The following is a 20,229-nucleotide window of genomic DNA, read 5'->3' as shown; positions in this document are numbered from 1 at the left end:
TGTAAATAATAATTTATAATTTATTAAGTGAGATCAGTAGTTCTTACCAACAATTGAATTATCCCCTTTTCAGCGCATGTTAGAATTTTCTTGGGAAAACTTTACAATGTCTGGATCTTGGCTTGAATCTAATGAGTTAAAAGAAGTTCTGCTGCTGAGAACCACTGATGTAAGAGAACAGTGGTGCTGTCAGTACCTATGATTTCTCTCTTCCACAGCTGTTCAGTTTTGTCAGCTAGGCTATAACTAAACTTTGGGAAGGTTGCTTAGGGCTCTCTTTAATTGTACAATGTCTTCTGCCCTCAATGACTGTTAGGTGTTAACCTACATCACACCCCCCCCCCTTGTTTTTTTGAGATAGGGTTTTTCTGTGTAGCCCTGGCCATCCTGGAACTTGATTTGTAGACTGGGCTGTCTGTGAACTGAGAGATCCTCCTGCCTCTGCCTCCCTAGTGCTGAGTGCTGGGATTTAAGGCAAGCATCACCATCACCACCACCACCTGGCCATCTTTTGCCTTTTTAAAGCCTTGCTAGCCATGTTGATTTACACTAGCCTCTACTGCTGTGCTGTGTCTCCAGTTGTTAGTATTACTGATTTTCATTCTTAGAATCTTAAGTAGCTATTCCAGTTCTCCCACATTGTGCAATACTGCTATTAACTTCATATTTTGAGAATTAAATGGGATTATTTATGTGAAGTATTAATTAGTACAGTGCCTGGTAAAAAGGAGTAAATGAGTTTGGAGAGACAGCTCACTGATTAAAGACTCTTACTGCTCTTTCGGTAGACCTGGGTTGGTTGCTAGCACCCATGTCTGGTTCAGCTACCTGTAATTCCAGCTTCAGGGGACCAGCATCCTCTTCTGGCCCTTGCAGGTATCTGCAACCAGGTCTCAGCCCTCTTCCCCCACCCCTCCTCTCTGCCTGTGTTTGTGTCTCTTATACACACAAATAAAATAAACTTATTTATTTTTTTAAAGTAGACTTAAAAAAAAATGAATAAGCAGAATTAATGTTGGCTGCTCTTTCTGGTCTTGGAACAGAGCTCACACCCCTCCCATTAAATCCAGCTCAGTTCCACCTTTAGGAAAGATTTCTTTCTTTCTTTTTTCTTTCTTTTTTTTGGGGGGGGGTTGTTGTTTTTTGTTTTCCAAGGTAGGCTTTCTCTCTGTAGCCTTTACTGTCCTGAAACTTACTTTGTAGGCCAGGCTGGCCTGGAATCCCTGAGTGCTGGGATTACAGGCATGCGCCACTGCACCCAGCTTACTTCTGGTAGTTTTACTTATGTGGTTAGTAGACATTTCTTAAGTGCCCTTTTAACTACTTGACAGTATAGTTAGACATCTCCTTACTGTTCACACAGAGTAACTGCAGAAGTGTGTTCTGTAGTAGTTCGTTAAAGATGTATTTAATAGTGAGCGTGAGTATGTCAGTGTATAAAACTTAAAAAAACTTCCATAAATGTAAGATATTCTGTATATCTGAACTCAGAAATATAAAGAATGTAGTGATACAGTTATCTTGTGAATTGAATAGTTGCTAGAAACTTTAATTTGAGTCATTAAAATTTTATTAAAATGTTTTAGATTTATTTTTGTGTATGACTGTTTTATGTGTAAGTATGTATGCGTACCATGTGTGTGCCTGGTGCTCGAGGAAGTCAGCAGAGGGCTTTGAATCCACTGGAGTTGGCATTCATGGGTGGTTGTGAACCATTGTGGGTGATAGGAATCGAACCAGGGTCCTTTGCAAGAGCAGCAGGTGTTCTTAACTGCTGAGCATCTCTCCAATCCAGAATCAAGAAAAAAAAATTATTAAAGGGTTTTGAAGGGCATAATGATTGAACCTTTTATTTAGATCATGATTTTTTTTTTCATGATTTGCTCACGGAGAACAGAAATTATAATTTCTTTATCTTTAGATCTGCAATTACTAGCTTTAATTAGGAGCTAGTATTAATAAAATTACATGAATTTGAAAGCATTTCTAGTAATTTTGATGCACTTTTCTCTCAGCATCTTAGCCTAAACCTTTTTTCCTTTTTTCCCCTACCCAAACTCATGGAAAATACAAATTTAAAGTAGATTGGCTGACCAAAACATAGAAGGCACAGGAGAAAAAATGAACTAGTAATGACTGACTCTATGTTAAAAACTATGCTGTATTAAAAAGAGCAGCTGGTTATGATAAGAATGAGTATATTTTTACATATTGCCTTGGCATCCATGTAAAGATGTACCTTCTGGTGCTGAGAATGTAAGTTTCAGGCTTGTGTCTGGGTCCTGCTGCTATGACTAGCCCTTGACCAGGGGCGCTTTCTCTGAAGCTCCTTCTCTGTTCAGCCAATCTCTGAAGCATGGATGCCTTTCAATTTGAGAACTGCCAGGAAATGTTGGTTCTACTCTGAATTACGGTTGTTTTGTTGATCCTTGAGTTTTTTTTAAAAAAAATCTTTTATGAATGTGGAATTTTGAGAGTGTATTATTTGACTTTTAAAAAAAATCTTGGTAAGTTCTTGAAAAACCACGTATCATTAGCATGCAGAATTAAGCAGTGGTATGTGGTCTTAGCTGTCACACTTGAGGAGAGGTCTGGAAAAGAGGTTTCAGTGGTAGGCTAGTGGGAAAAATTCTACCAGAGCTTGTCTTAATGTTTCTAGTCAAAGGCTTTTATTTTGTGACTTAAATACTATGTTGTTTTGTGAGAAAATTTATAGATGTTTATTAACAATATGAATATAAAATTGGAAATCTACATAGATCGAACAGTTTTACTTTAAAAATGAGAAGATGATTTAGAAATTATTAAATACTTAATGTTCTAGTCCCTTAGATAAGCACTTCACCCACCTTATACATCTGTCTGTCTGTCTGTCTGTCTGTCTGTCTGTCTGTCTGTCTATCTATCATCTATATTATGTCCTCCTGTAAGATAATATCCTTAATTAAATAAGATGGACTGCTGGTCCACTTAGGCCATAAGACAGATCCTCCCTCCCTCATCCTCTTCCCCCATTCCTTCTTTTTCTTTTCTTTCCTTCCTTCCTTCCTTTCTTTCTTTCTATACTGTGCATTGGGAAAGGTTGGGGGCGGGGAGATGCTCAGTATGCTGCACAAGTGCGTTACTACTGGGTTCCATAGCCAGCCCACCAACATGGCATTCAGGCTATTTGGCTAGCCATCCAGCCTTAAGGATCTGCCTGTCTCTACCCTCCCCCAGTGCTGGGCTTACAGGAATACTGCTACTCAGGGTTTTTGCTTGGTTGCTAGGATCTGAACTCAGGTCTTCATACATGTGCAGCAAGCACTTGCCATGCTGAGCGATTTGTCAGCCCCTTTTGTTAGTGTGTTTATCTAGTCTTTGTAATGAGCCTTTCTGAAAGTATTAGTACAGATGGGCTTAGTAGGTAAGTATAGTGATGCTTTTTAGTTTTATACAAATCTGTACTTCCTTGATGACTATTCAAAAGCAAAGGATTAATTATAATTTTGATAGCTTGATATGCTTTCAAGTTTATTGACAATTTTTGTTCTAAAACAGTATAAATGATATCTCCTAGCTTTTCTGTTTCCCAAGTGAATTGCTTCTGTAAATTAATCTTTATAGACAGATTTCTGGTCCCCTAGAATATTCCTACTGTGGTAGTATTGTGTATAAACCATAACTGAGTTACAGTCATAGTTCCTTGATAGTGGGTAACTTAATCAGATCATAGTTTAGTTTTTATTGTGCTTTTCTTTTTTCCTGAGTATTCCTCATATAAGTATTTCTTTTTATTAAGTAAATATGTCAAGTACATTGAACTTAGAGAAGGTGTATCTTCTGTATATTCCTTATATTTCTATTAGTTTGTTTGTTTTTAAACATACACTGTATGCAGAAAACACCTGAACTTTTTAGGGCAGGTTAGGTTGTAAGTATTCTCTCCAGTTTAGTAGATGAAGACATCAAGGTATGAAGGATAAACTCGTCTACTGATGGTTCTACATCTGTTATGTGACATAGCTAGGGCTTGGACATGGGCATCCTGCTTTAAGACTCCTGTTCTTGGGCTGGAGAGATGGCTCAGTGCTTAAGAGCACTGTCTGCTCTTCCAAAGGACCTGGGTTCAATTCCCAGCACCCATGTGGCAGCTCACAACTGTCCGTAATTCCAGTTCCAAGGCATCTGACATCCTCACACCAATGCACATGAAATACAATTAAAAAAAAAAAAGACTCCTGGTCTTGGCTTTAGTGCTAGGATACGTTCTTAGCATACTTGAGTTCCTGAATTCAGTCCTCAGCACCCAAGCCCCCAAATAAAACATAAATCTATATTCTTTCCATAAGTAAAACAGATGTAGTGTGTTAGACCTAGGAATCAGGTCTAATTCCTGATTAAATTAATTCCCGGAGAGAGGGAATCACAGTTGCTGAGGAAGTTACACTAAATGTGCTGGTGCTGGATACCGTGACATACACTGTTACTGATGATCATTCTTCACAGCAGACTTCTAGGTAATTATCAAAATTATCAAAATTTTTGAGCACTTACGTGCCAGTCACTTTGCTAAATGCTTTGCATGGATTACCTAAGCTCTTCAAACCCTCATAATGACACTGTGAGGTAAGTACTCTCCCGAACACATCTTACAGAAAAGGAAACTGAGTTGAGGACATGCTGTATATTTAAGGTCCCAGAGCTAGTGAGAGCTAGAGATCAAAGCCAAGATGCTTTTAGCAGAATCTGTCAATTCAGGGGTTCTGTTTACTTATGGCCCACTGAGCAGCATGCAAAGAGGTAATCCAATTCTAAAAGAAGTTATGTATACTTTTACTTTCCTATTGAAATGGAATTCCTTTTCTTTTTCCAATAAAGGAAGAGCTATTTATAAACATACTTCTTTTGTGATCTTGGGAAATAGGTGCTGTTTTTATTGATAGTTGCTAATACTGTTAAAGTAGGTACCTGGATTTTTAAATAAGTAGAACATAAAACATATATTATGAAAAGACAGTGTATTGAATCACTTTGGAATTCTGTACTGCCTTAGGCATGATTTATGTAAGGAAATGCTGATCTAGCTATTTTTAAGGGCAGTATCTTAGTTGTGTGCGTCTTGATAATTAGTTTATGCTATATATGATATCTTGAAGAAGGAAGACTAGTCTACAAGAAACTATTTCAAAGTCTCAGGGAAAGTCAGGTTATGTTAATATTATGTGGAAATGGATTTGCATAGTAGCCCTGTTAGTCTCATTAAAGGTTAAGTTCTCAATTTAAAAAATTGTGTGATCTAATTATACTGAGAATTAGTACTGTGTTCCTATTTCCATTTATAAAAATAGGAATGTTTTTATTGGCTTTATTTCATAGTTTGGCTTAGAAGCTAGTTGATATTTGAAAAATAGTTTCAATTTGAGCTAAAGTACAAAATTCATCCTGTAACAATTTTTTATTCTTGGCTACCGTTTCTTTTTAAGGTATGTAAAATTTCACTAATGGTTTTGCTCCTGTTTTTATAGCTGCATGTAGCCTTTATTTTTCCTCCTTTCTAGAATTATTTTAAGTTGGTTTAGAAAGACCACCAAGATACTGACATGGTTATACACTTACACGGTAGTATTTAAATCTATATGAATAGTTTAAACTATATAAATCTATTGTATGATAGAACTCGCTACTTAAGTACCTTATAAATTGTAGCACCATACAGTTTTCATCTTGTATTGTTATTCATAGTCTGGTGCATAAGTTTTCTACTGAAAAAGTATGTCATAGTTTGACAATCATTGTTTACACGTAATTTTCTCTCTTTTTATTACAATGCTTCCCCAGCAAGGACAAGTTTGGAAGGTTTGCAAAGCTTTTCACCTTCCCTCTGCCCGCTTGCCCGCTTCCAGATCAGTCTCATGTTTCATAACTTCTCTTTCTGTAATCCACAACATAGCCATAGTAAACTAGGTCCGGTTACAGTACTGTTGCCTCCTCTCACATGACAGACATCACTGTAAAAAGCACGTGCTTTAAAAGTGAGATAAAATTTAAATAGGAACGATAGGTTTTTAAATATTTCTCTAAGAAGAAGCATCTCACTTGCAGAAGCAGTTGTCATGTAACTTTACTGTTAGTACTTCCTGTTAAACCTTTCCAGTAACATTTGTAGAATACTTTCCAGTTCACTGCAGAGGAGGTTGGACTGCTGATGTGGTCAGGTGGAGACATTTCCATTCTCCTGTGCTTGTGCGCGAGAGCACAGACACAGGTGCATTGCTTGAGGTGCTGCTGGTGCGAGGGAGCACAGTGTTGTAACTCACTTTCAGAGGGACAGGCAGCGCACCCTCGAGGCTAGAACAACTTCAGCTTTAGCAGCTTCCAGTGCTTTTGATGAGCTAGGGCTTTTGTATTACATTGTTGAAAGTGAATAAGAAAAACATTTTGGAAAAGACATTCAAACATAAGCCTTCATTTTTATAACACTTAGAAACATTTCTAGGACTCTACTTAATATTTAAGTTTGTAATACTTTATTAGCTTCAGATGAATACAATTCTACCTCAAACCAAAAAGGTTTTCATTTTCTTTTCCTTTTTTTAGGTTTGAGCTTTTTCCTTCACTGCTGTTCTGCGCTAACTGCTTTAAAACTTTCCATGCGTTTTTTTCAGTAGAAGAACATCTCTGTACTGTCTCCCATCGCATATTTCAGCTGTGACAATCCCTGCACTTTGCCTGTTCATTTTATCACCTGCTCACCAAAACCAATAAATCTTTCTAACTTCTGATTTCAGATTTGCTAGTCTTCCTTGGTTTTAGGAAGATACATTTCACTTTTTTTCATTACTGTTGTCTTTTTAGGCATGTGGAGATCCCAAGGCAAAACCATCCTACCTTATTGACAAAAACCTGGAATCTGCTGTGAAATTCATAGTCAGAAAATTTCCTGCTGTAGAAACGCGCAACAACAATGTAAGTTGTCCCAATTTCTACTTGATCTATAGATCTGCCCATCTATAAGAAAAGCAATGCTCCGTGGAGTGTTCTATCTTCCATTGTCTCACGCTATGTGTCACATTTGATGCACAGATTTTAGACCTTGCCCAAATGCTTTTAAAGACAGTATTCATTCCTTTGAAACTCAAAAACTTCTAGGTAGATTTTATGCGAAAAATGTTGAATCTTAATTTCTTACACTATGTTCTTGGAAGACTAGGTAGTGGATAGAATAGGTAATGTGTGTGTGACTGCTCGGGGCACCTTTTCCCTCATCATTAACTTAATTTTCTTTTGAAGTTGGCAGTGGCTTCATGGAGCTGTTATTGCTTTAGTAATCAGCTGTTTTTACTTTTAAAATGTATTTGCTTCCGTGGCATTTTCATAGTTTCCAAAGCACTTCTGGAAGTTAGTGAGGCCACGATACTGGGGCCTTTATTCCCGTGTCAGCACCTATGCGGAAGCTTTCTCTTAAAGGTTTGGTCATATTTAGTCTTCCTGATGTGTTTATTTTGGGGCAGTTTTTTTTATAGTAATTTTATGAATAACCAATTTTAGAGTTGTTTTAATGTAACATATTTATAAAAGCTTTATTGATTTGGAATCTCTTCATAGGTTATCATTTTGTCCCATACTGTAGCTGTTGCTATCTTTTTTGCGTTATATAAAAATTCAGCCTAGCAATTTCCTCTCATGAGTTCCCGGGTCTTGAGAACTCTTTGTAGAAGATACATTGTCATGGTTTTGTTCTCAAGAGATGTGTGATCATTGAAGATTTGTATTTCCTGTGTTGATAACACTTACTTAAAAATTTTTAATGTAGACAGAAATGTTAATAGAATTAGTAAAAATAAGTAAGGTGCTTTTAAAAAAAGTCTTGGTTTGGGTTGCTTTTTTAAAGTCTGGTTTTCGATGTTTGGATTGGTAAAAAAAAATCTTGGTTTTATAAAAAATTGTATTAGTATTTTATAATTGATTGTATAAAGGAATGGCAGAGAGGTCCTGCTAGGAAGAAACAATGATTTAAAGCATACACTTTTAAAAACACAATTATTTAACATGGATAATTTTAGAAAAAAGCAGAACATGATGATATTTCATTGAATAATTTTCATGCAACCAAAAATTAAAACAATAAAGCAAATAGAAAATATGTTTTCTAAAACAAAAAAACAGGTGGTGGTGGCTTTCAGCACTAGGGAGGCAGAGGCAAGCGGCTCTCTAGCCCAGTTCCAGCCCAGCTTGGTCTACAGGATGAGCTCCAGGACAGCCAGGGCTACAGAAACAAACAAACAAACAAACATGTATTCATTTGCAGTGTATAGTAAAATATTTGCATGATCTGCCAGGGCAGAGGCCGGCAGCTCTTGGGGACAGACCAGCTGGTCTACATGTGGAGTTCCAGGCCCCAGAGTGAGACTGTCTCACAGAAATGAAAAGTTACGTGCTCTGGAAAGAACAAGTGTGTTAGCTATGAACATTAATTTGCTGTCTCTTTTGAGAGATTACATACTCACCTGACATGAGCTTTAATGAAAATCTCTTAAATTTAGTGTATGTTTATTTTTATGTGGCATATGTATTGAATTTGAAATCTTACATAATTACTAGGAGCTGATAAGTACATATTAACTGTTTAGTAATAGTAAACATCCTTTAAAGGGCCAAGTAATAATTTTTACTGTTCTTAATATACTTGGCAAACTGGTTGTAATAATAATGCTCTGCTGATCTTTGTTCTTTCATAGTTTTACTTCCCTTTTCAGAATTAAAAGCACAAAATTGAAATTTTTGATGATCACTTTATTGAGATATGATTCACATACCATACAATTTATGTCTTTGAAGTGTACGGTTTAGGGTTTTTAGGATCTTTACAGAGTTGTTTTGAGTTACACGTGCCATGCTGTTGACCCAGTGAAGTAAACTGCTCAATGGTTTTTAGTGTATTCAACAACTTGGCCAATTTTAGAGCAGTTAGTCACGCAGAAGAAGTTCTGCTTCCTGAGCATTCATAGTCCCTGATTCCCTGCCTAGTCCTAGGCCAGCCCTGATCTACTTTGTCTGTGCCTAGTCTAGAGCTATTATGTATATACAAGCATGGGATGTAATATTTTGTGGCTAACTTCTGCCAGTTAACACAATGCTTTCCAGGTTTATCTAAATGCTAGCAGATTTCACACTTCATTTTTTTATAGTGAAAATTATCCCACTGTGAATATAAAATATTTTATGTACTCATTCATGAATTGATAGATATTTACTTTGCTTGGTCATGAATAACACTATTGTAATATGTCTGTATATATTCACTATATTGCTTTTAATGTGATACGTGTTTTTTTCTGTGTTGAATCTGCAAAATTGATAACATGTTAACTATTGTGACTATGTAGACTTACTCAGCAGAGCCTATTTGTCGTATGCTTTTATGATTATTCTGTATATGATATTCTATGATGTTAATTTTGTTTGTTTGGTTTTTCTTTCTTTTTTTAAAAAAGATTTATTTATTATGTATAGTGTTCTGCCTGCATATACACCTCACACTGAAGAGGACACCTTATCATCATAGATGGTTGTGAGCCACCATGTGGTTGCTGGGAATTGAACTCAGGACGTTTGAAAGAACAGCCAGTGCTCCCAACCCCTGAGCCATCTCTCCAGTCCAGTTGGTTGGTTTTTCAAGACAGGGCTTGTCTGTGTTACAGCCCTGGCTGTCCTGGAACTCACTTTGTAGAACAGGCAGACCTCAAGCTCACAGAGATCATCTACCTTTGCCTCTCTTTGAGTGCTGGAATTATATCATTATGCTATGTATTGGCTATTTGAGAGGTCTTACCTTACCCTTGGTCTGAACTTGTTAAAATGTTGATGACTCTTAGCTAGTTTAGATTAAGAAGTAAGAAGTTGAGCATTATAGTTACTTTCAGTTCCATAAAATTAGTTAATGAAGGCTGGGTGTGGTGGTGCACACCTTTTATTGCAGTACAGAGGCAGAGGCAGACAGATATGTTAGTTTCAGGTCAGCAGTTAACCTAGTGATGATTGGGCCAGCTAAGTCTATCACTGGCTCAAAGAAAACAACAAAAAGTAGTTAATGAAACTTTAAACGTTTGGCTGACAGACGATGTCTGGCATTGATAGTAAGTGGCAGATTCCCTGCTTCTGCCACAGAACATGCTTAGGATTCCGCCATGACTGGCACTATTTCCTCTTTGATTCATGCCTTAAAGTAATACTTGTCCTCCACTTAAGGAAAGAATTGAGAGTGTTTTAATGAAAAGCAACACTTTCTAAAAAAATTTCTAAAATAGATTGTTTTATGAAAAAGTTTCTTTTACACCATTGTAGCTAAAAATGTTTCTGGTTTTGGTTCCCTCTTTATAGTAACTGACCTCATCTTATCCACATGCTTTTTAATTTTGTTAGATGTCATGAGTACTTGACTTTCAGTATATCAAAGAAAGCACTGTTGTTAACAGCAGGATTGGTGTGTAATGCATCCTTATTGTTTTCATTTTTATTTGTATTCATGCCCCTTTGTGGACATTTATTGTATATTTAGTTCTAGATTTGGGGGGGTGCTGCACCAAAGAACGAGGGGTCCCCATCACCCCCTGCTGTGATGTTGCCTTAGATGGCTCATGTGCTTCAGAGTACACTGATGATTATAGTATACCAGTTTTATAGTTATAGTAGCCACTCTGTATCTGGGCTGTACATTTTGGTAGATTTCATTTACTTTCAGACTGTCCAAATTATTGAATTTTCCATTATCTTGAAAGTTCGCCTATGAAGATATCCATGTTTCTCCTAGACGTCTTAAGATCTGTTATGATCCAATATGAGGAGAGCAGTAGAAACCTTTCTAAAACAATACTACTTTTCTAGGAAATCTTTTACATCCTCACTTTGTCCAGGTGTATATTTAAAATTTCTTACTATTTTTCAAATATTTAAACTTATTTTTTTCTTGTGCTTTTTTTCTTAGAATTTACATCTAAAATCCAGTTTGTCGTTTACGAAGAAAGAAAAATATTATCCTGTAATTCCTATACTTAGGAGGCAGAGGCAGGAAGATCAGAAGTTCAAGGTCACCCTGAGTTATAGTTCCAGGCCAGCCAGCCCACATGAAACCATGTTTCAAATTAAAAGTGTAAAAAAAGTTCTGCCATTATAGAATTTTATATTGTGCATTTAAACATAATATTTAGATTTTAATTCACAAAGTAATATACAAAGTAATATATAATTACAGCCATATGTATAGTATAACTTAAGGTTTCTAAGTAGAGGATGGCAAAGATGGTATAGGGATTTTGGACCACAACACAGGACATTGTCAGAATACTTTGAAAATCATATTTTCAACCAAAGAAAAACATTTTAAGTTATGGCTATTAATTCTCCTTAGGGAGCACAATATTACAAGAGGCTATGCAGCAATTATTTTCTGCTTAAGTAGCTTTTAGCACTCAAGGAGAGATATAGCCAGCAATAAAGAGATTCAGTTGTATAACATCACTGTATTTAAACATCATTTTTATCCCTGGTTATGGTAACAATATCAAATATCCAATGAAAGAATGAGCCTATTTGGTACATATTAACTTTCATGTTGCATTAAATGCTGCCTTAGACTTAAATCAGGACTCAACATTTTTAAGCTAAATATCCCAGTGCTTCTTAAAAGTAAAGCTAGTGCAGCTTTCATTGAGGATGCTATATGGTTCCTGGTAAAAGAGTGAGGTCCTCAGCTTTAAAGACGTGTGTCTAGGGCTGAAGAGATGGTTTAGAGCACTGTCCATTCTTCCAGAGGTCCTGAGTTCAATTCCCAGCAACCACATGGTGGCTCACAACCATCTGTAATGAGATCTAATGCGTTCTTCTGGTATGCAGGTGTACATGCAAATAGACCACTCATATACCTAAAATAAATAAATAAATCTTTTTTAAAAAGGCGTGTCTAGTAGGTGTGGTACAGTGTTGGCATAGATGTAGGAGTGCCCTTCCTTCCCTGTGGGGAGGCATTAGAAGGGAATGGCGAAGACATTTACGTTCCTCCATAGACAGTTCTTAAGGGGCTGCCCTAGTTTTGGCCTGGCTTCCATAAGAGTAGTATAGGGCCTAGAACCTTGGAGTTAGAATTTAAAATCTCATACTACCTAAGAGATTTTAGGCAAATCACTTGGCACCTGAAGGCACTGTTTTTCTTATGTCTAAAATGAAAATAATACTTATTGGAAGGAGCAGCTCAATGTGCCCTAAAGATGTAGCACAGTTTGGCAAACGGCTTTAAAAATGGTGGCTGTTGTTTATATTATCCCTGTAACTCCCTGCCCTACTTCAAAGCTGGTGCAGTAAATTTCTAAATGCCACCCCCCCCCCCCATCTCACTTTCACTTCTTTGGCTTTAATGAAACAACATGCTACTGCCTCTGATTTGCTTTCCGCTATCCTTTGAACAGCTTCAAGCTGTTCTCTGCCTTAAGGCATTATCATGTAACTTGGTTGCTTGAGCTACCATCTTCATAGTCTCTTTTTGGCTTTTATAAAGCATCAGGCTGGTTATTTTGGGCTTGTCTTCAACACTACTTAGTTTCATGAACTATGGTATATAGTCTCTGTTGAGACAAGTTCCATCTATCATAAGCCAAACATTGATTTTTCACATTTCCTAGTTTTCTCCACCTGTTATTCCTACCATTATCCCCAAACCAAACCAATACTCCTCAGATCCCTTGCATATCTGTCTTTATGGACCAAACATTCACTCAGTTTTGAATCTCTGATGTCTAGGAGATATACACTAACAGATAAAACTTTGGTTTAAAAGGAATGAGTGTGATATGCAATAAAATACACATGGTGACATTGTAATTCAGTGTGAGTGTATGTATTCCCTGATAGGAACTTGCTGGAATATTGTTTTAAACTAAAAGAATTTCAGTACAGTGAGAAATAACTCAGGCAACAGCAGTATTTTTAAATGATAACGAGAAAGAACAATTAAACAAATAACCAAAATTTACTGGGGTTAGAAAGCAAAACAAGTATGTGGTTAGTGGAGGTTGTATGCAGTAACTTAGGGTGTTAGGCTTGAGAGGCCTGTCAGAAATGCACTGCGCAGATGGGTGAGGTGGGGCACACCTTTGATCCCAGCACTTGAAGAGGCAGAGGCAGGAGGATTGCTGTGAGTTTCAGGCCAGCCTGGTCTACAAAGCGAGTGCAGGACAGCCAAGGATACATGGACAAACCCTGTCTTGAAAAACAGAACAAACAAAAAAGATGTCTTAAAAAAAAAATAAAGAAAGAAATGTTCGGAGCAACAAATTATAGTACCAATCTAGAGCTCAGGATGGGGTAAGCTGTTGAGAATCATAGAGAGTTAATTATTGGGGATCTTAAGAGACTTAGAAAGTGCATTAATCGGGGCTGGAGAGATGGCTCAGTGGTTAAGAGCATCGACTGCTCTACCAGAGATCCTGAGTTCAATTCTGAGCAACCACATCATGGTTCACAAACGTCTATAGCCTCTGATGCACTCTTCTGGGATGCAGACAGAACACTCATATACATAAAATAAATAAAGAAAATCTTTTTATTTTTATTTTTAAAGTGCATTAATCATTGAAGAAAGCGAGAGAGCAATTTGACAACAGAAACCAAAGTAAGGTCCTAACTCAGTGACTGTTGGTGATCATGAAGTTATATTATGGCCAAGTTAGCATATGTGTATTTTCTCTTACTGTAGGGTTCATCAGGCAATTAGAATTGAGAAAGAGAAGGACCAAAAATAATTGAAACGAAGACAGATAAGAAAGGAATTAGGCTGTGATGATGAGTGACCAGAAAAAAAGAAAAAGAAAAAAAAGAAAAACAGAAAAAGAAAAAGAAAAAAGAAAAAAACAGGTGACTAGTGAAGGAGTCTCTTGAGTTGAGAGAGTTGGTAGAGATGTGTCTATTCTCCCTCTAACGCCTTCTAATGTCTCTGAGGTTTCCAAGAACAGTAGAGGGACAAAAAGAACTAAAAGAACCAAGATACTTAAAAGAAAATGTTTTGTTGTTGTTGTTTGACTAAGGGACTGTTGTTCTGTCTTGTCAGCATGTACCCAGGTAATCCGTGGGCTTCCTTAACTTGAGGCCCCTCTTTAACTTCCTCCACCTGGCTCTTCGAAGCTGTGGCCTTGTTGTTGTTGTTTTTAAAAACTGTGGTCTTTTTTTGTAGTGCAACACAAGATCTTACCCCTTTCCTATTATTACCAGTTGGTGAGTCCCTGTGGCTTGAAGCAAATGTGGTTTCCCCACCATGTTTGAATTTCTACCTAGGAATAATTGTGGAACTGACTTCTAAACTGTATTACTTACCTTCAGCAACACACATGAGACTGTCTTACATATGTAAATGTACACCCCTCAGTATAGCTTATGCCTCAGGGAAAGTCTGTGTTCATACCTTTGCTCAACTTCTCCCACAGTGTTTGCTATTTTGTTTGCAGTACTTGTTCACAAATAATGAATGATACATTATTTAGTGATCATATTTCATTCACTTGGCTGTCTGAATTACAGCTGAAAACTAGGAAAGAAAGCAGTTTTGATCCAAGGACTTTCTCAAACAAAATAAAAAGGCCTTTCTGAAGACATGTTTGTGGCAGCATTCATTATTCATAATTCCAAACTAGAGTCAGTTCAGATGCTCATCAACTAACTGATTAATGAATAAACAAAGATGTTACTATCATCCTCGCCCCAAAACTGAATATCTGGATGCTGAAAGGAAAACACTGCTGATACATATTTATGCTAAAACCAAACATTAAGTACATTGTGTTAAGTGAAGAAGTCAGGTAAACCAAGCTCTGCAAACTGTTTAATTCTGTGCTATAGGAAGTGTCTAAAAAGGAGAGGTTTATTGAGACAGGAAGCAGATTATTATTTGCACAGGGCTGGGAATCAGTTAATTGCCAGTAAGCACCGTGCACTGTGCACTTTGGTTGTAGGTGCTGAAGCTCTGAGAGCAAGATGAGTCCTTGTGGAATTTAATGTAAATGGGCAGGGGAGGTGACAGAAGGAGTGCACACCCTTTCTTCCTGAGATGAGTGGGAGAAAGGAACAGCAAGCAAGGTAGGGCTGAGAGGCTCCTAGAGAGAAGGCTGTGTTAGTTAAGCAGTCCTCAGCAGCATGCCCTCACTGAGGAGAAGTGGGCTGTTGGTGTGGATGAGATTGGAGAAGCAAAACAGGAGGTGCTTGTAAGATTGTATTTTAAGTGTGCCAGCAGATTACTGGAATTTAAAACTTTATTTTGAAATAATACTATACTTAAATATAAGTTTCAAAAATACAGAGTTCTCACACACTCGTCTTCCCACTGGGTTAACCTGTTGCATAATCATCATTAGAATTGCTGTTTTTCAAGAGTAGAGTGGTGTGCGCCTTCAGAAGCACACTCCACTGACGCTCTGTGAAGCGCAAGTCCGAAGACAAGCTAGGAGCCACCGCAGTAGAGTGAGAGCTGTGGCACTGTAAGACAGTATCTCAGTACTTTTTTATTTAACTGTATCTGACATGGGCTCTTACTAAGGCACTGCAGAGAGTTTTCCTGAAACTAGACTTCTCTTGTTTTTCTGTTTTATATTTTTGACATAGTTTTGAGACAGGATGCTAAGCCGAGGGGAGGCTAGGCTGCAGTCTCCGTCCTGCCTTAGCATCACGATTGCTGGGATTATAGATGTGTGCCACTGTAAAATAATAAAGAAGGTGATAACTACGCTTAGTTAAAATCTCTAGCAGTGTTGCTTATGTTAAAGATTAGTGAGTAAGCCCTGCTAAGTGTTGGCTCCTTCAGTAATTTGCCTTTCTTAGAAAAAATGAAAAGTAGCAAATGCTAAATTTCAATTCACATTTAATTTTGCCTGTCTGAAATATGCTTAATTGAACCAAGCATGATTAATCAGTAAAATATTTCAATGTAGAGGTATACAGTTTCCATAGCTGATATGTGCCCTATTTATTTCAGGTTTAAAAAAAAATCTTATTTTAATGTTAATAATGGTTCAAGCCAGAAAACATAATGAAACATATGAATATTTTGTTAAAATATTTTTATGTATCACATGCATATGCTTTAAAATTGTTGAATACATGATTTTAAAAATAGTGCTTGTGTTCTGCTGTGTGACAGCAACACTAATTATTGCCCAGGTATATTTAAGTCATCCATGACCTGAACCTGTCACTAATGCTTTTTAGAAGTATCACACTTGGAAAACTAAAATACAGCTCCTTCCTTTTTTTCTTTGTAGCTGAAGCCTAAGAAGTATAATATTTGACATCTTCCATGCATGGGTTATGAACCTTATTTTCACTAAAATAGGGAGCATAGTTGCGACTATTAGGTAGAAATTATGTGATCCTTATAAAATATTGGGAATAATGCCAGGCACAGTGCATACCCAGCAAATATTTGTTTACTCCAAGTACTATGAATGGTGTTAGGGTTGCCTATAATAGAGGTTGCGTTTGCTTATTTGAAGTATGGTCTGCAGCCTCCTTTCTTAGTCTCCTAACGTTTAACGCATAGTTTCTACGTGTTGGCCAGCCTTAGGTGTCCTTATGTGCCAGCTGATACAGTGCTTTGGTTAATTGTATGAACTAGTTCCCACGTGATGATGAAGACTTTGAGATGTTAAGTCACTTAACCTTTTTGTTTGTTCAGTTGGAGATGAGCTTTCTAAAAGCATTTCTTCCTAAATACGTCACTGGCAGTCTGCAGTGCGATCCTTTATTTAATACATTTGGGTTGGATACTTACTTATGCAGGACTATAAGTGCTGGAGAAACGGAAACCGTGAGTCTTGAGTGCTGTATTGCTAGGAAGCAGTGGCTGCCAGCAGGAGGTGGTGGGGTTTCAGGAGGAAGTTAGGTAGTTAGGTAGTTATAGTTAGTTGGTTTCTGGGAAATGGAGTTGTTATTTAAGCTTAGTAGTTTAGGATAGTGAGATTTGGGTATATGAGGTGAGGGCTTTTGTTTTTGTTTTTGTTTTTGTTTTTGTTTTTATCCCTCTGGGGAGACAGAGTTAAGTCATACCCTGTGCATAGAGAACAGCAGCTTGTTTCTTGTATAGCCTGGGTGCGTCTAGGGAGAGTGAGGCTGGAACAGTAAAGGGACAAGATGGTAGAGTGTTAAAAGCTCACTCACGTGGGACTTCCCATGCCGTCGCTTAGCTGATACAGAGCCTAGTAATTCATGCTTTGGGAAAATTAAAGGAGAAATTTAGACTGAGGGCATGTTATTGTTGACAGGAGAGATGGTAGCAGGTGAGAGCAGAATACATTTAAGAAGAAAGTGAGATTTCTGATCTTGGCTTGTTACTAAGAAGTTACCCAACTTTGCAAAATTTGTTTTGGATTTTGTAGGTGGTGTCTCTTTATAAAAATTATTATTATTATTATTATTATTATTATTATTATTATTATTATTATTATTATTATTATTATTATTTGGTTTTTTGAGACAGAATTTCTCTGTGTAGCCTTGGCTATCCTGGACTCACTTTGTAGACCAGGCTGGCCTTAAACTCACAAAGATCCTCCTGTCTCTGTGGCCTCCCCCCCCCATGCTAGGATCAAAGGCGTGCGCCACCAAGGCCTGCAAAAATTTACATTCTTGATACATGAAAAGAAGACTTGTATAAAAGATCATTAAGGTTTATGAGAATATGATGGTCATTAACTGCAAACTAGGATACTGAGGTGGGAAGGAAAACACTGTTAATAATTAATTACCTTAGTGCAGGGGCTGGAGAGATTAAGAGCGCTGCCTATTCTTTTAGAGGTCCTGAGTTTAATTCCCAGCAACCACATGTGGCTTACAACCATCTATAATGTGATCTAATGCCCTCTTCTGGCATGCAGGTGTACGTGAAGGCACAGCGCTGTGTATAATAAATAAGTAAATCTTTAATAATAATAATTAATTACCTTAGTGCAATTGAAATAAATTGTGATTAAGAAGTCCCATATTAAGAAGCAACCATATTATTCTCTTCATATCTTAATGTTTGATGGTTCATAGCTCTCGCTGTCCTGGAACTCAATACGTAGACCAGGCTGGCCTGGAACTCCCAGAGATCTGCCACCTCTGTCTCAGTGAGCTGGGGTTAAAGGCGTGTGCCACCACTCACAGAGATCTACTTGTCTCTGCATCCTAAGTGCTGGGATTAAAGGTGTGAGCTACCACTCCTAGCTCACATCTTATTTTTTGAACCTACTTTTTCCTATCGTATGTTGCAACTCAAATTTATAGATTTGAAACAAACAAACAAGCAAACAAAAAACAAAACAAAACAAAAAACCAGAAGAGAATCATGATAACGGAAGAGTTTAGTAAAGTTATTGAGCAAGGTAAAGATATAATCTGAGAACAAGTCTTTTTTAAGTAGTTATTCACCTGGGAATGGTGGAGTGATAGTGATTAAAAATGCAGGGAAATATGGAATTGTTTTGAAACAGATATCTTGTATAAACTAATTATGCTCCTGGAGGAAACTGCACATCAGAGTTACACATTGCTGCACATGCACACCCTAACTTCTCTTGAATTTATGGGATAAATGAGACTTTAGTTACTCCTTCTTTAAATGGCCTTACGGATGTGTTTAGGGTGGCTTGCCAGATTGCTTTCTGTTTCCAATTGGCTTTTTCTGAAATCCTCTCCTGATGTTAGGCTAATGTTTGTAAATGTGCTGACTTATAATGGCTCACTAGAGTGCATAGACAGCTGCATGTATAGGCATCTCTTTCCCAATGCCTCCATGACCTCAGAGTTAACTGTGTGGGCTCTGGGCTCTGGCAACATGTTGGATATTTTTAAATGCTTTCTTGTATTTGCTCACCTTTGTTTGTTTGTTTGTTTTTGTTTTTGTTTTTCGAGATAGAGTCTCTCTGTGTAGCCTTGGCTGTCCTGGGCTTGCTTTGTAGACCAGGCTGGCCTCAAACTCACAGCGATCCACCTGCCTCTGCCTCCCGAGTGCTGGGATTAAAGGCGTGTGCCACCACGCCTGGCCTTTGCTCACCTTTGTAAGGAGGCCCTAACCGATAGTCACTAGGCAACATGCAGAATATCCAGGATCTGGATGGTCCTGGAATCCTGGGCACCCTGTTATATAAGTATCAGAAATGATGGTCATAGTTGATTTAATAAGAAAAGGTAGTGTTCAAATATGGAAGAAGAATGCCACAGTGTTCATGTCGCTTTACCATGTAATAGAGGAATGCTTGTAAAAGGACTTGCTGTATTGCCTTGAAAATCTTTAGGAGTAAAATTTTACATTTCGCACATGCACACACACACAAAAGAAAAGGAAAGAAAAAGGTAGTGCTTGTAAATTCAATAATCCAGTGGCTGGAGTACTTTTTTCACATCTCTTTCACTCATGTCTAAACTCTAGTCTTGCTTTTTTCCCCCCATTTCTTTTTTGTTCTTGTGCTTTTTACTTTTGTTAATATATTATTGTGTTCTGTGGGTCTGATCAGGGAACCGTTACTGTATTTTATGTTTGTATCTACATTTTATTTTGCATGCGTAACGTGGCTTTGCCTGGATGTTCTTTTTGGTAAGTTCCAAATCTATCTAGCATATTGTTTTTTGTAGTGTAAGCTGTTTTTCATCTACTTTCCTCCTACTTCTAGTGAACATAATCATAATTTGTTTTTAATTTTTAAAAAGTTCATTTGGTGTATTTTCTCCTAACAGTTTTCAGTTTTCTGTTGTAGTACAGTTTGGTACTAATCCGCTTTGATCTATTTTATGGCCTCCCACTGTCAGCTGCTGATCACATTAGCAGTTGCTCTCTCAATTGATTAGGTTTGAAAAATTCCTAATCATTGAGAAGTCTAAAAGCTTGTGCTTCCATATAGCAGCCTTAAAAAAAAGAAAGCATACAATAATACTAGATAGCTCTGTTCTCTCTGAAAGTAAACTCTAATTTTGTTTTTACAGCAACAGCTTGCACAACTACAGAAGGAAAAATCAGAGATTCTGAAAAATCTGGCCTTATATTACTTTACATTTGTAGATGTTATGGAATTTAAGGTATGTATTTTAATGTGTAAACTTTAAGATGACAGAAGTTGACTTATAATTTGTTGATTGTATAAGTTGTGTTGTCACTTATGTGGTAAAAATGGAACTTCAGAACCAAAGTCTAAAGTATACTTTATACATTTGTGTTTTCTGAATTTAAAGTTATTT

At 37.2% G+C, this 20,229-nt stretch overlaps 1 protein-coding gene across 4 annotated transcripts in view; it reads left to right on the top strand.

Annotated features, from left to right (window-relative positions):
- The window catches only part of NCKAP1 (NCK associated protein 1), an 82,323-nt gene that overhangs the window by 6,124 nt on the left and 55,970 nt on the right, over nucleotides 1-20,229 (top strand). Inside the window, exons 2-4 of one of the 4 annotated variants that reach the window (XM_084799174.1) lie at nucleotides 5,821-5,838; nucleotides 6,838-6,948; nucleotides 19,984-20,070. In XM_084799174.1, coding sequence (XP_084655300.1) covers nucleotides 5,821-5,838; nucleotides 6,838-6,948; nucleotides 19,984-20,070 — 216 coding nt within the window. Of the gene's footprint in view, nucleotides 1-5,820; nucleotides 5,839-6,837; nucleotides 6,949-19,977; nucleotides 20,071-20,229 lie in introns of all 4 variants that reach the window. The other 3 variants (XM_084799173.1, XM_084799176.1, XM_084799175.1) reach the window with 3 other exon arrangements.

The sequence above is a fragment of the Acomys minous genome, assembly GCF_964271855.1.
Source record: "Acomys minous genome assembly, chromosome: 10".
Lineage (NCBI taxonomy): Eukaryota > Metazoa > Chordata > Mammalia > Rodentia > Muridae > Acomys > Acomys minous.
Note: the sequence above shows the minus strand (reverse complement) of the source record. Positions and strands in the feature narration are given on the sequence as shown.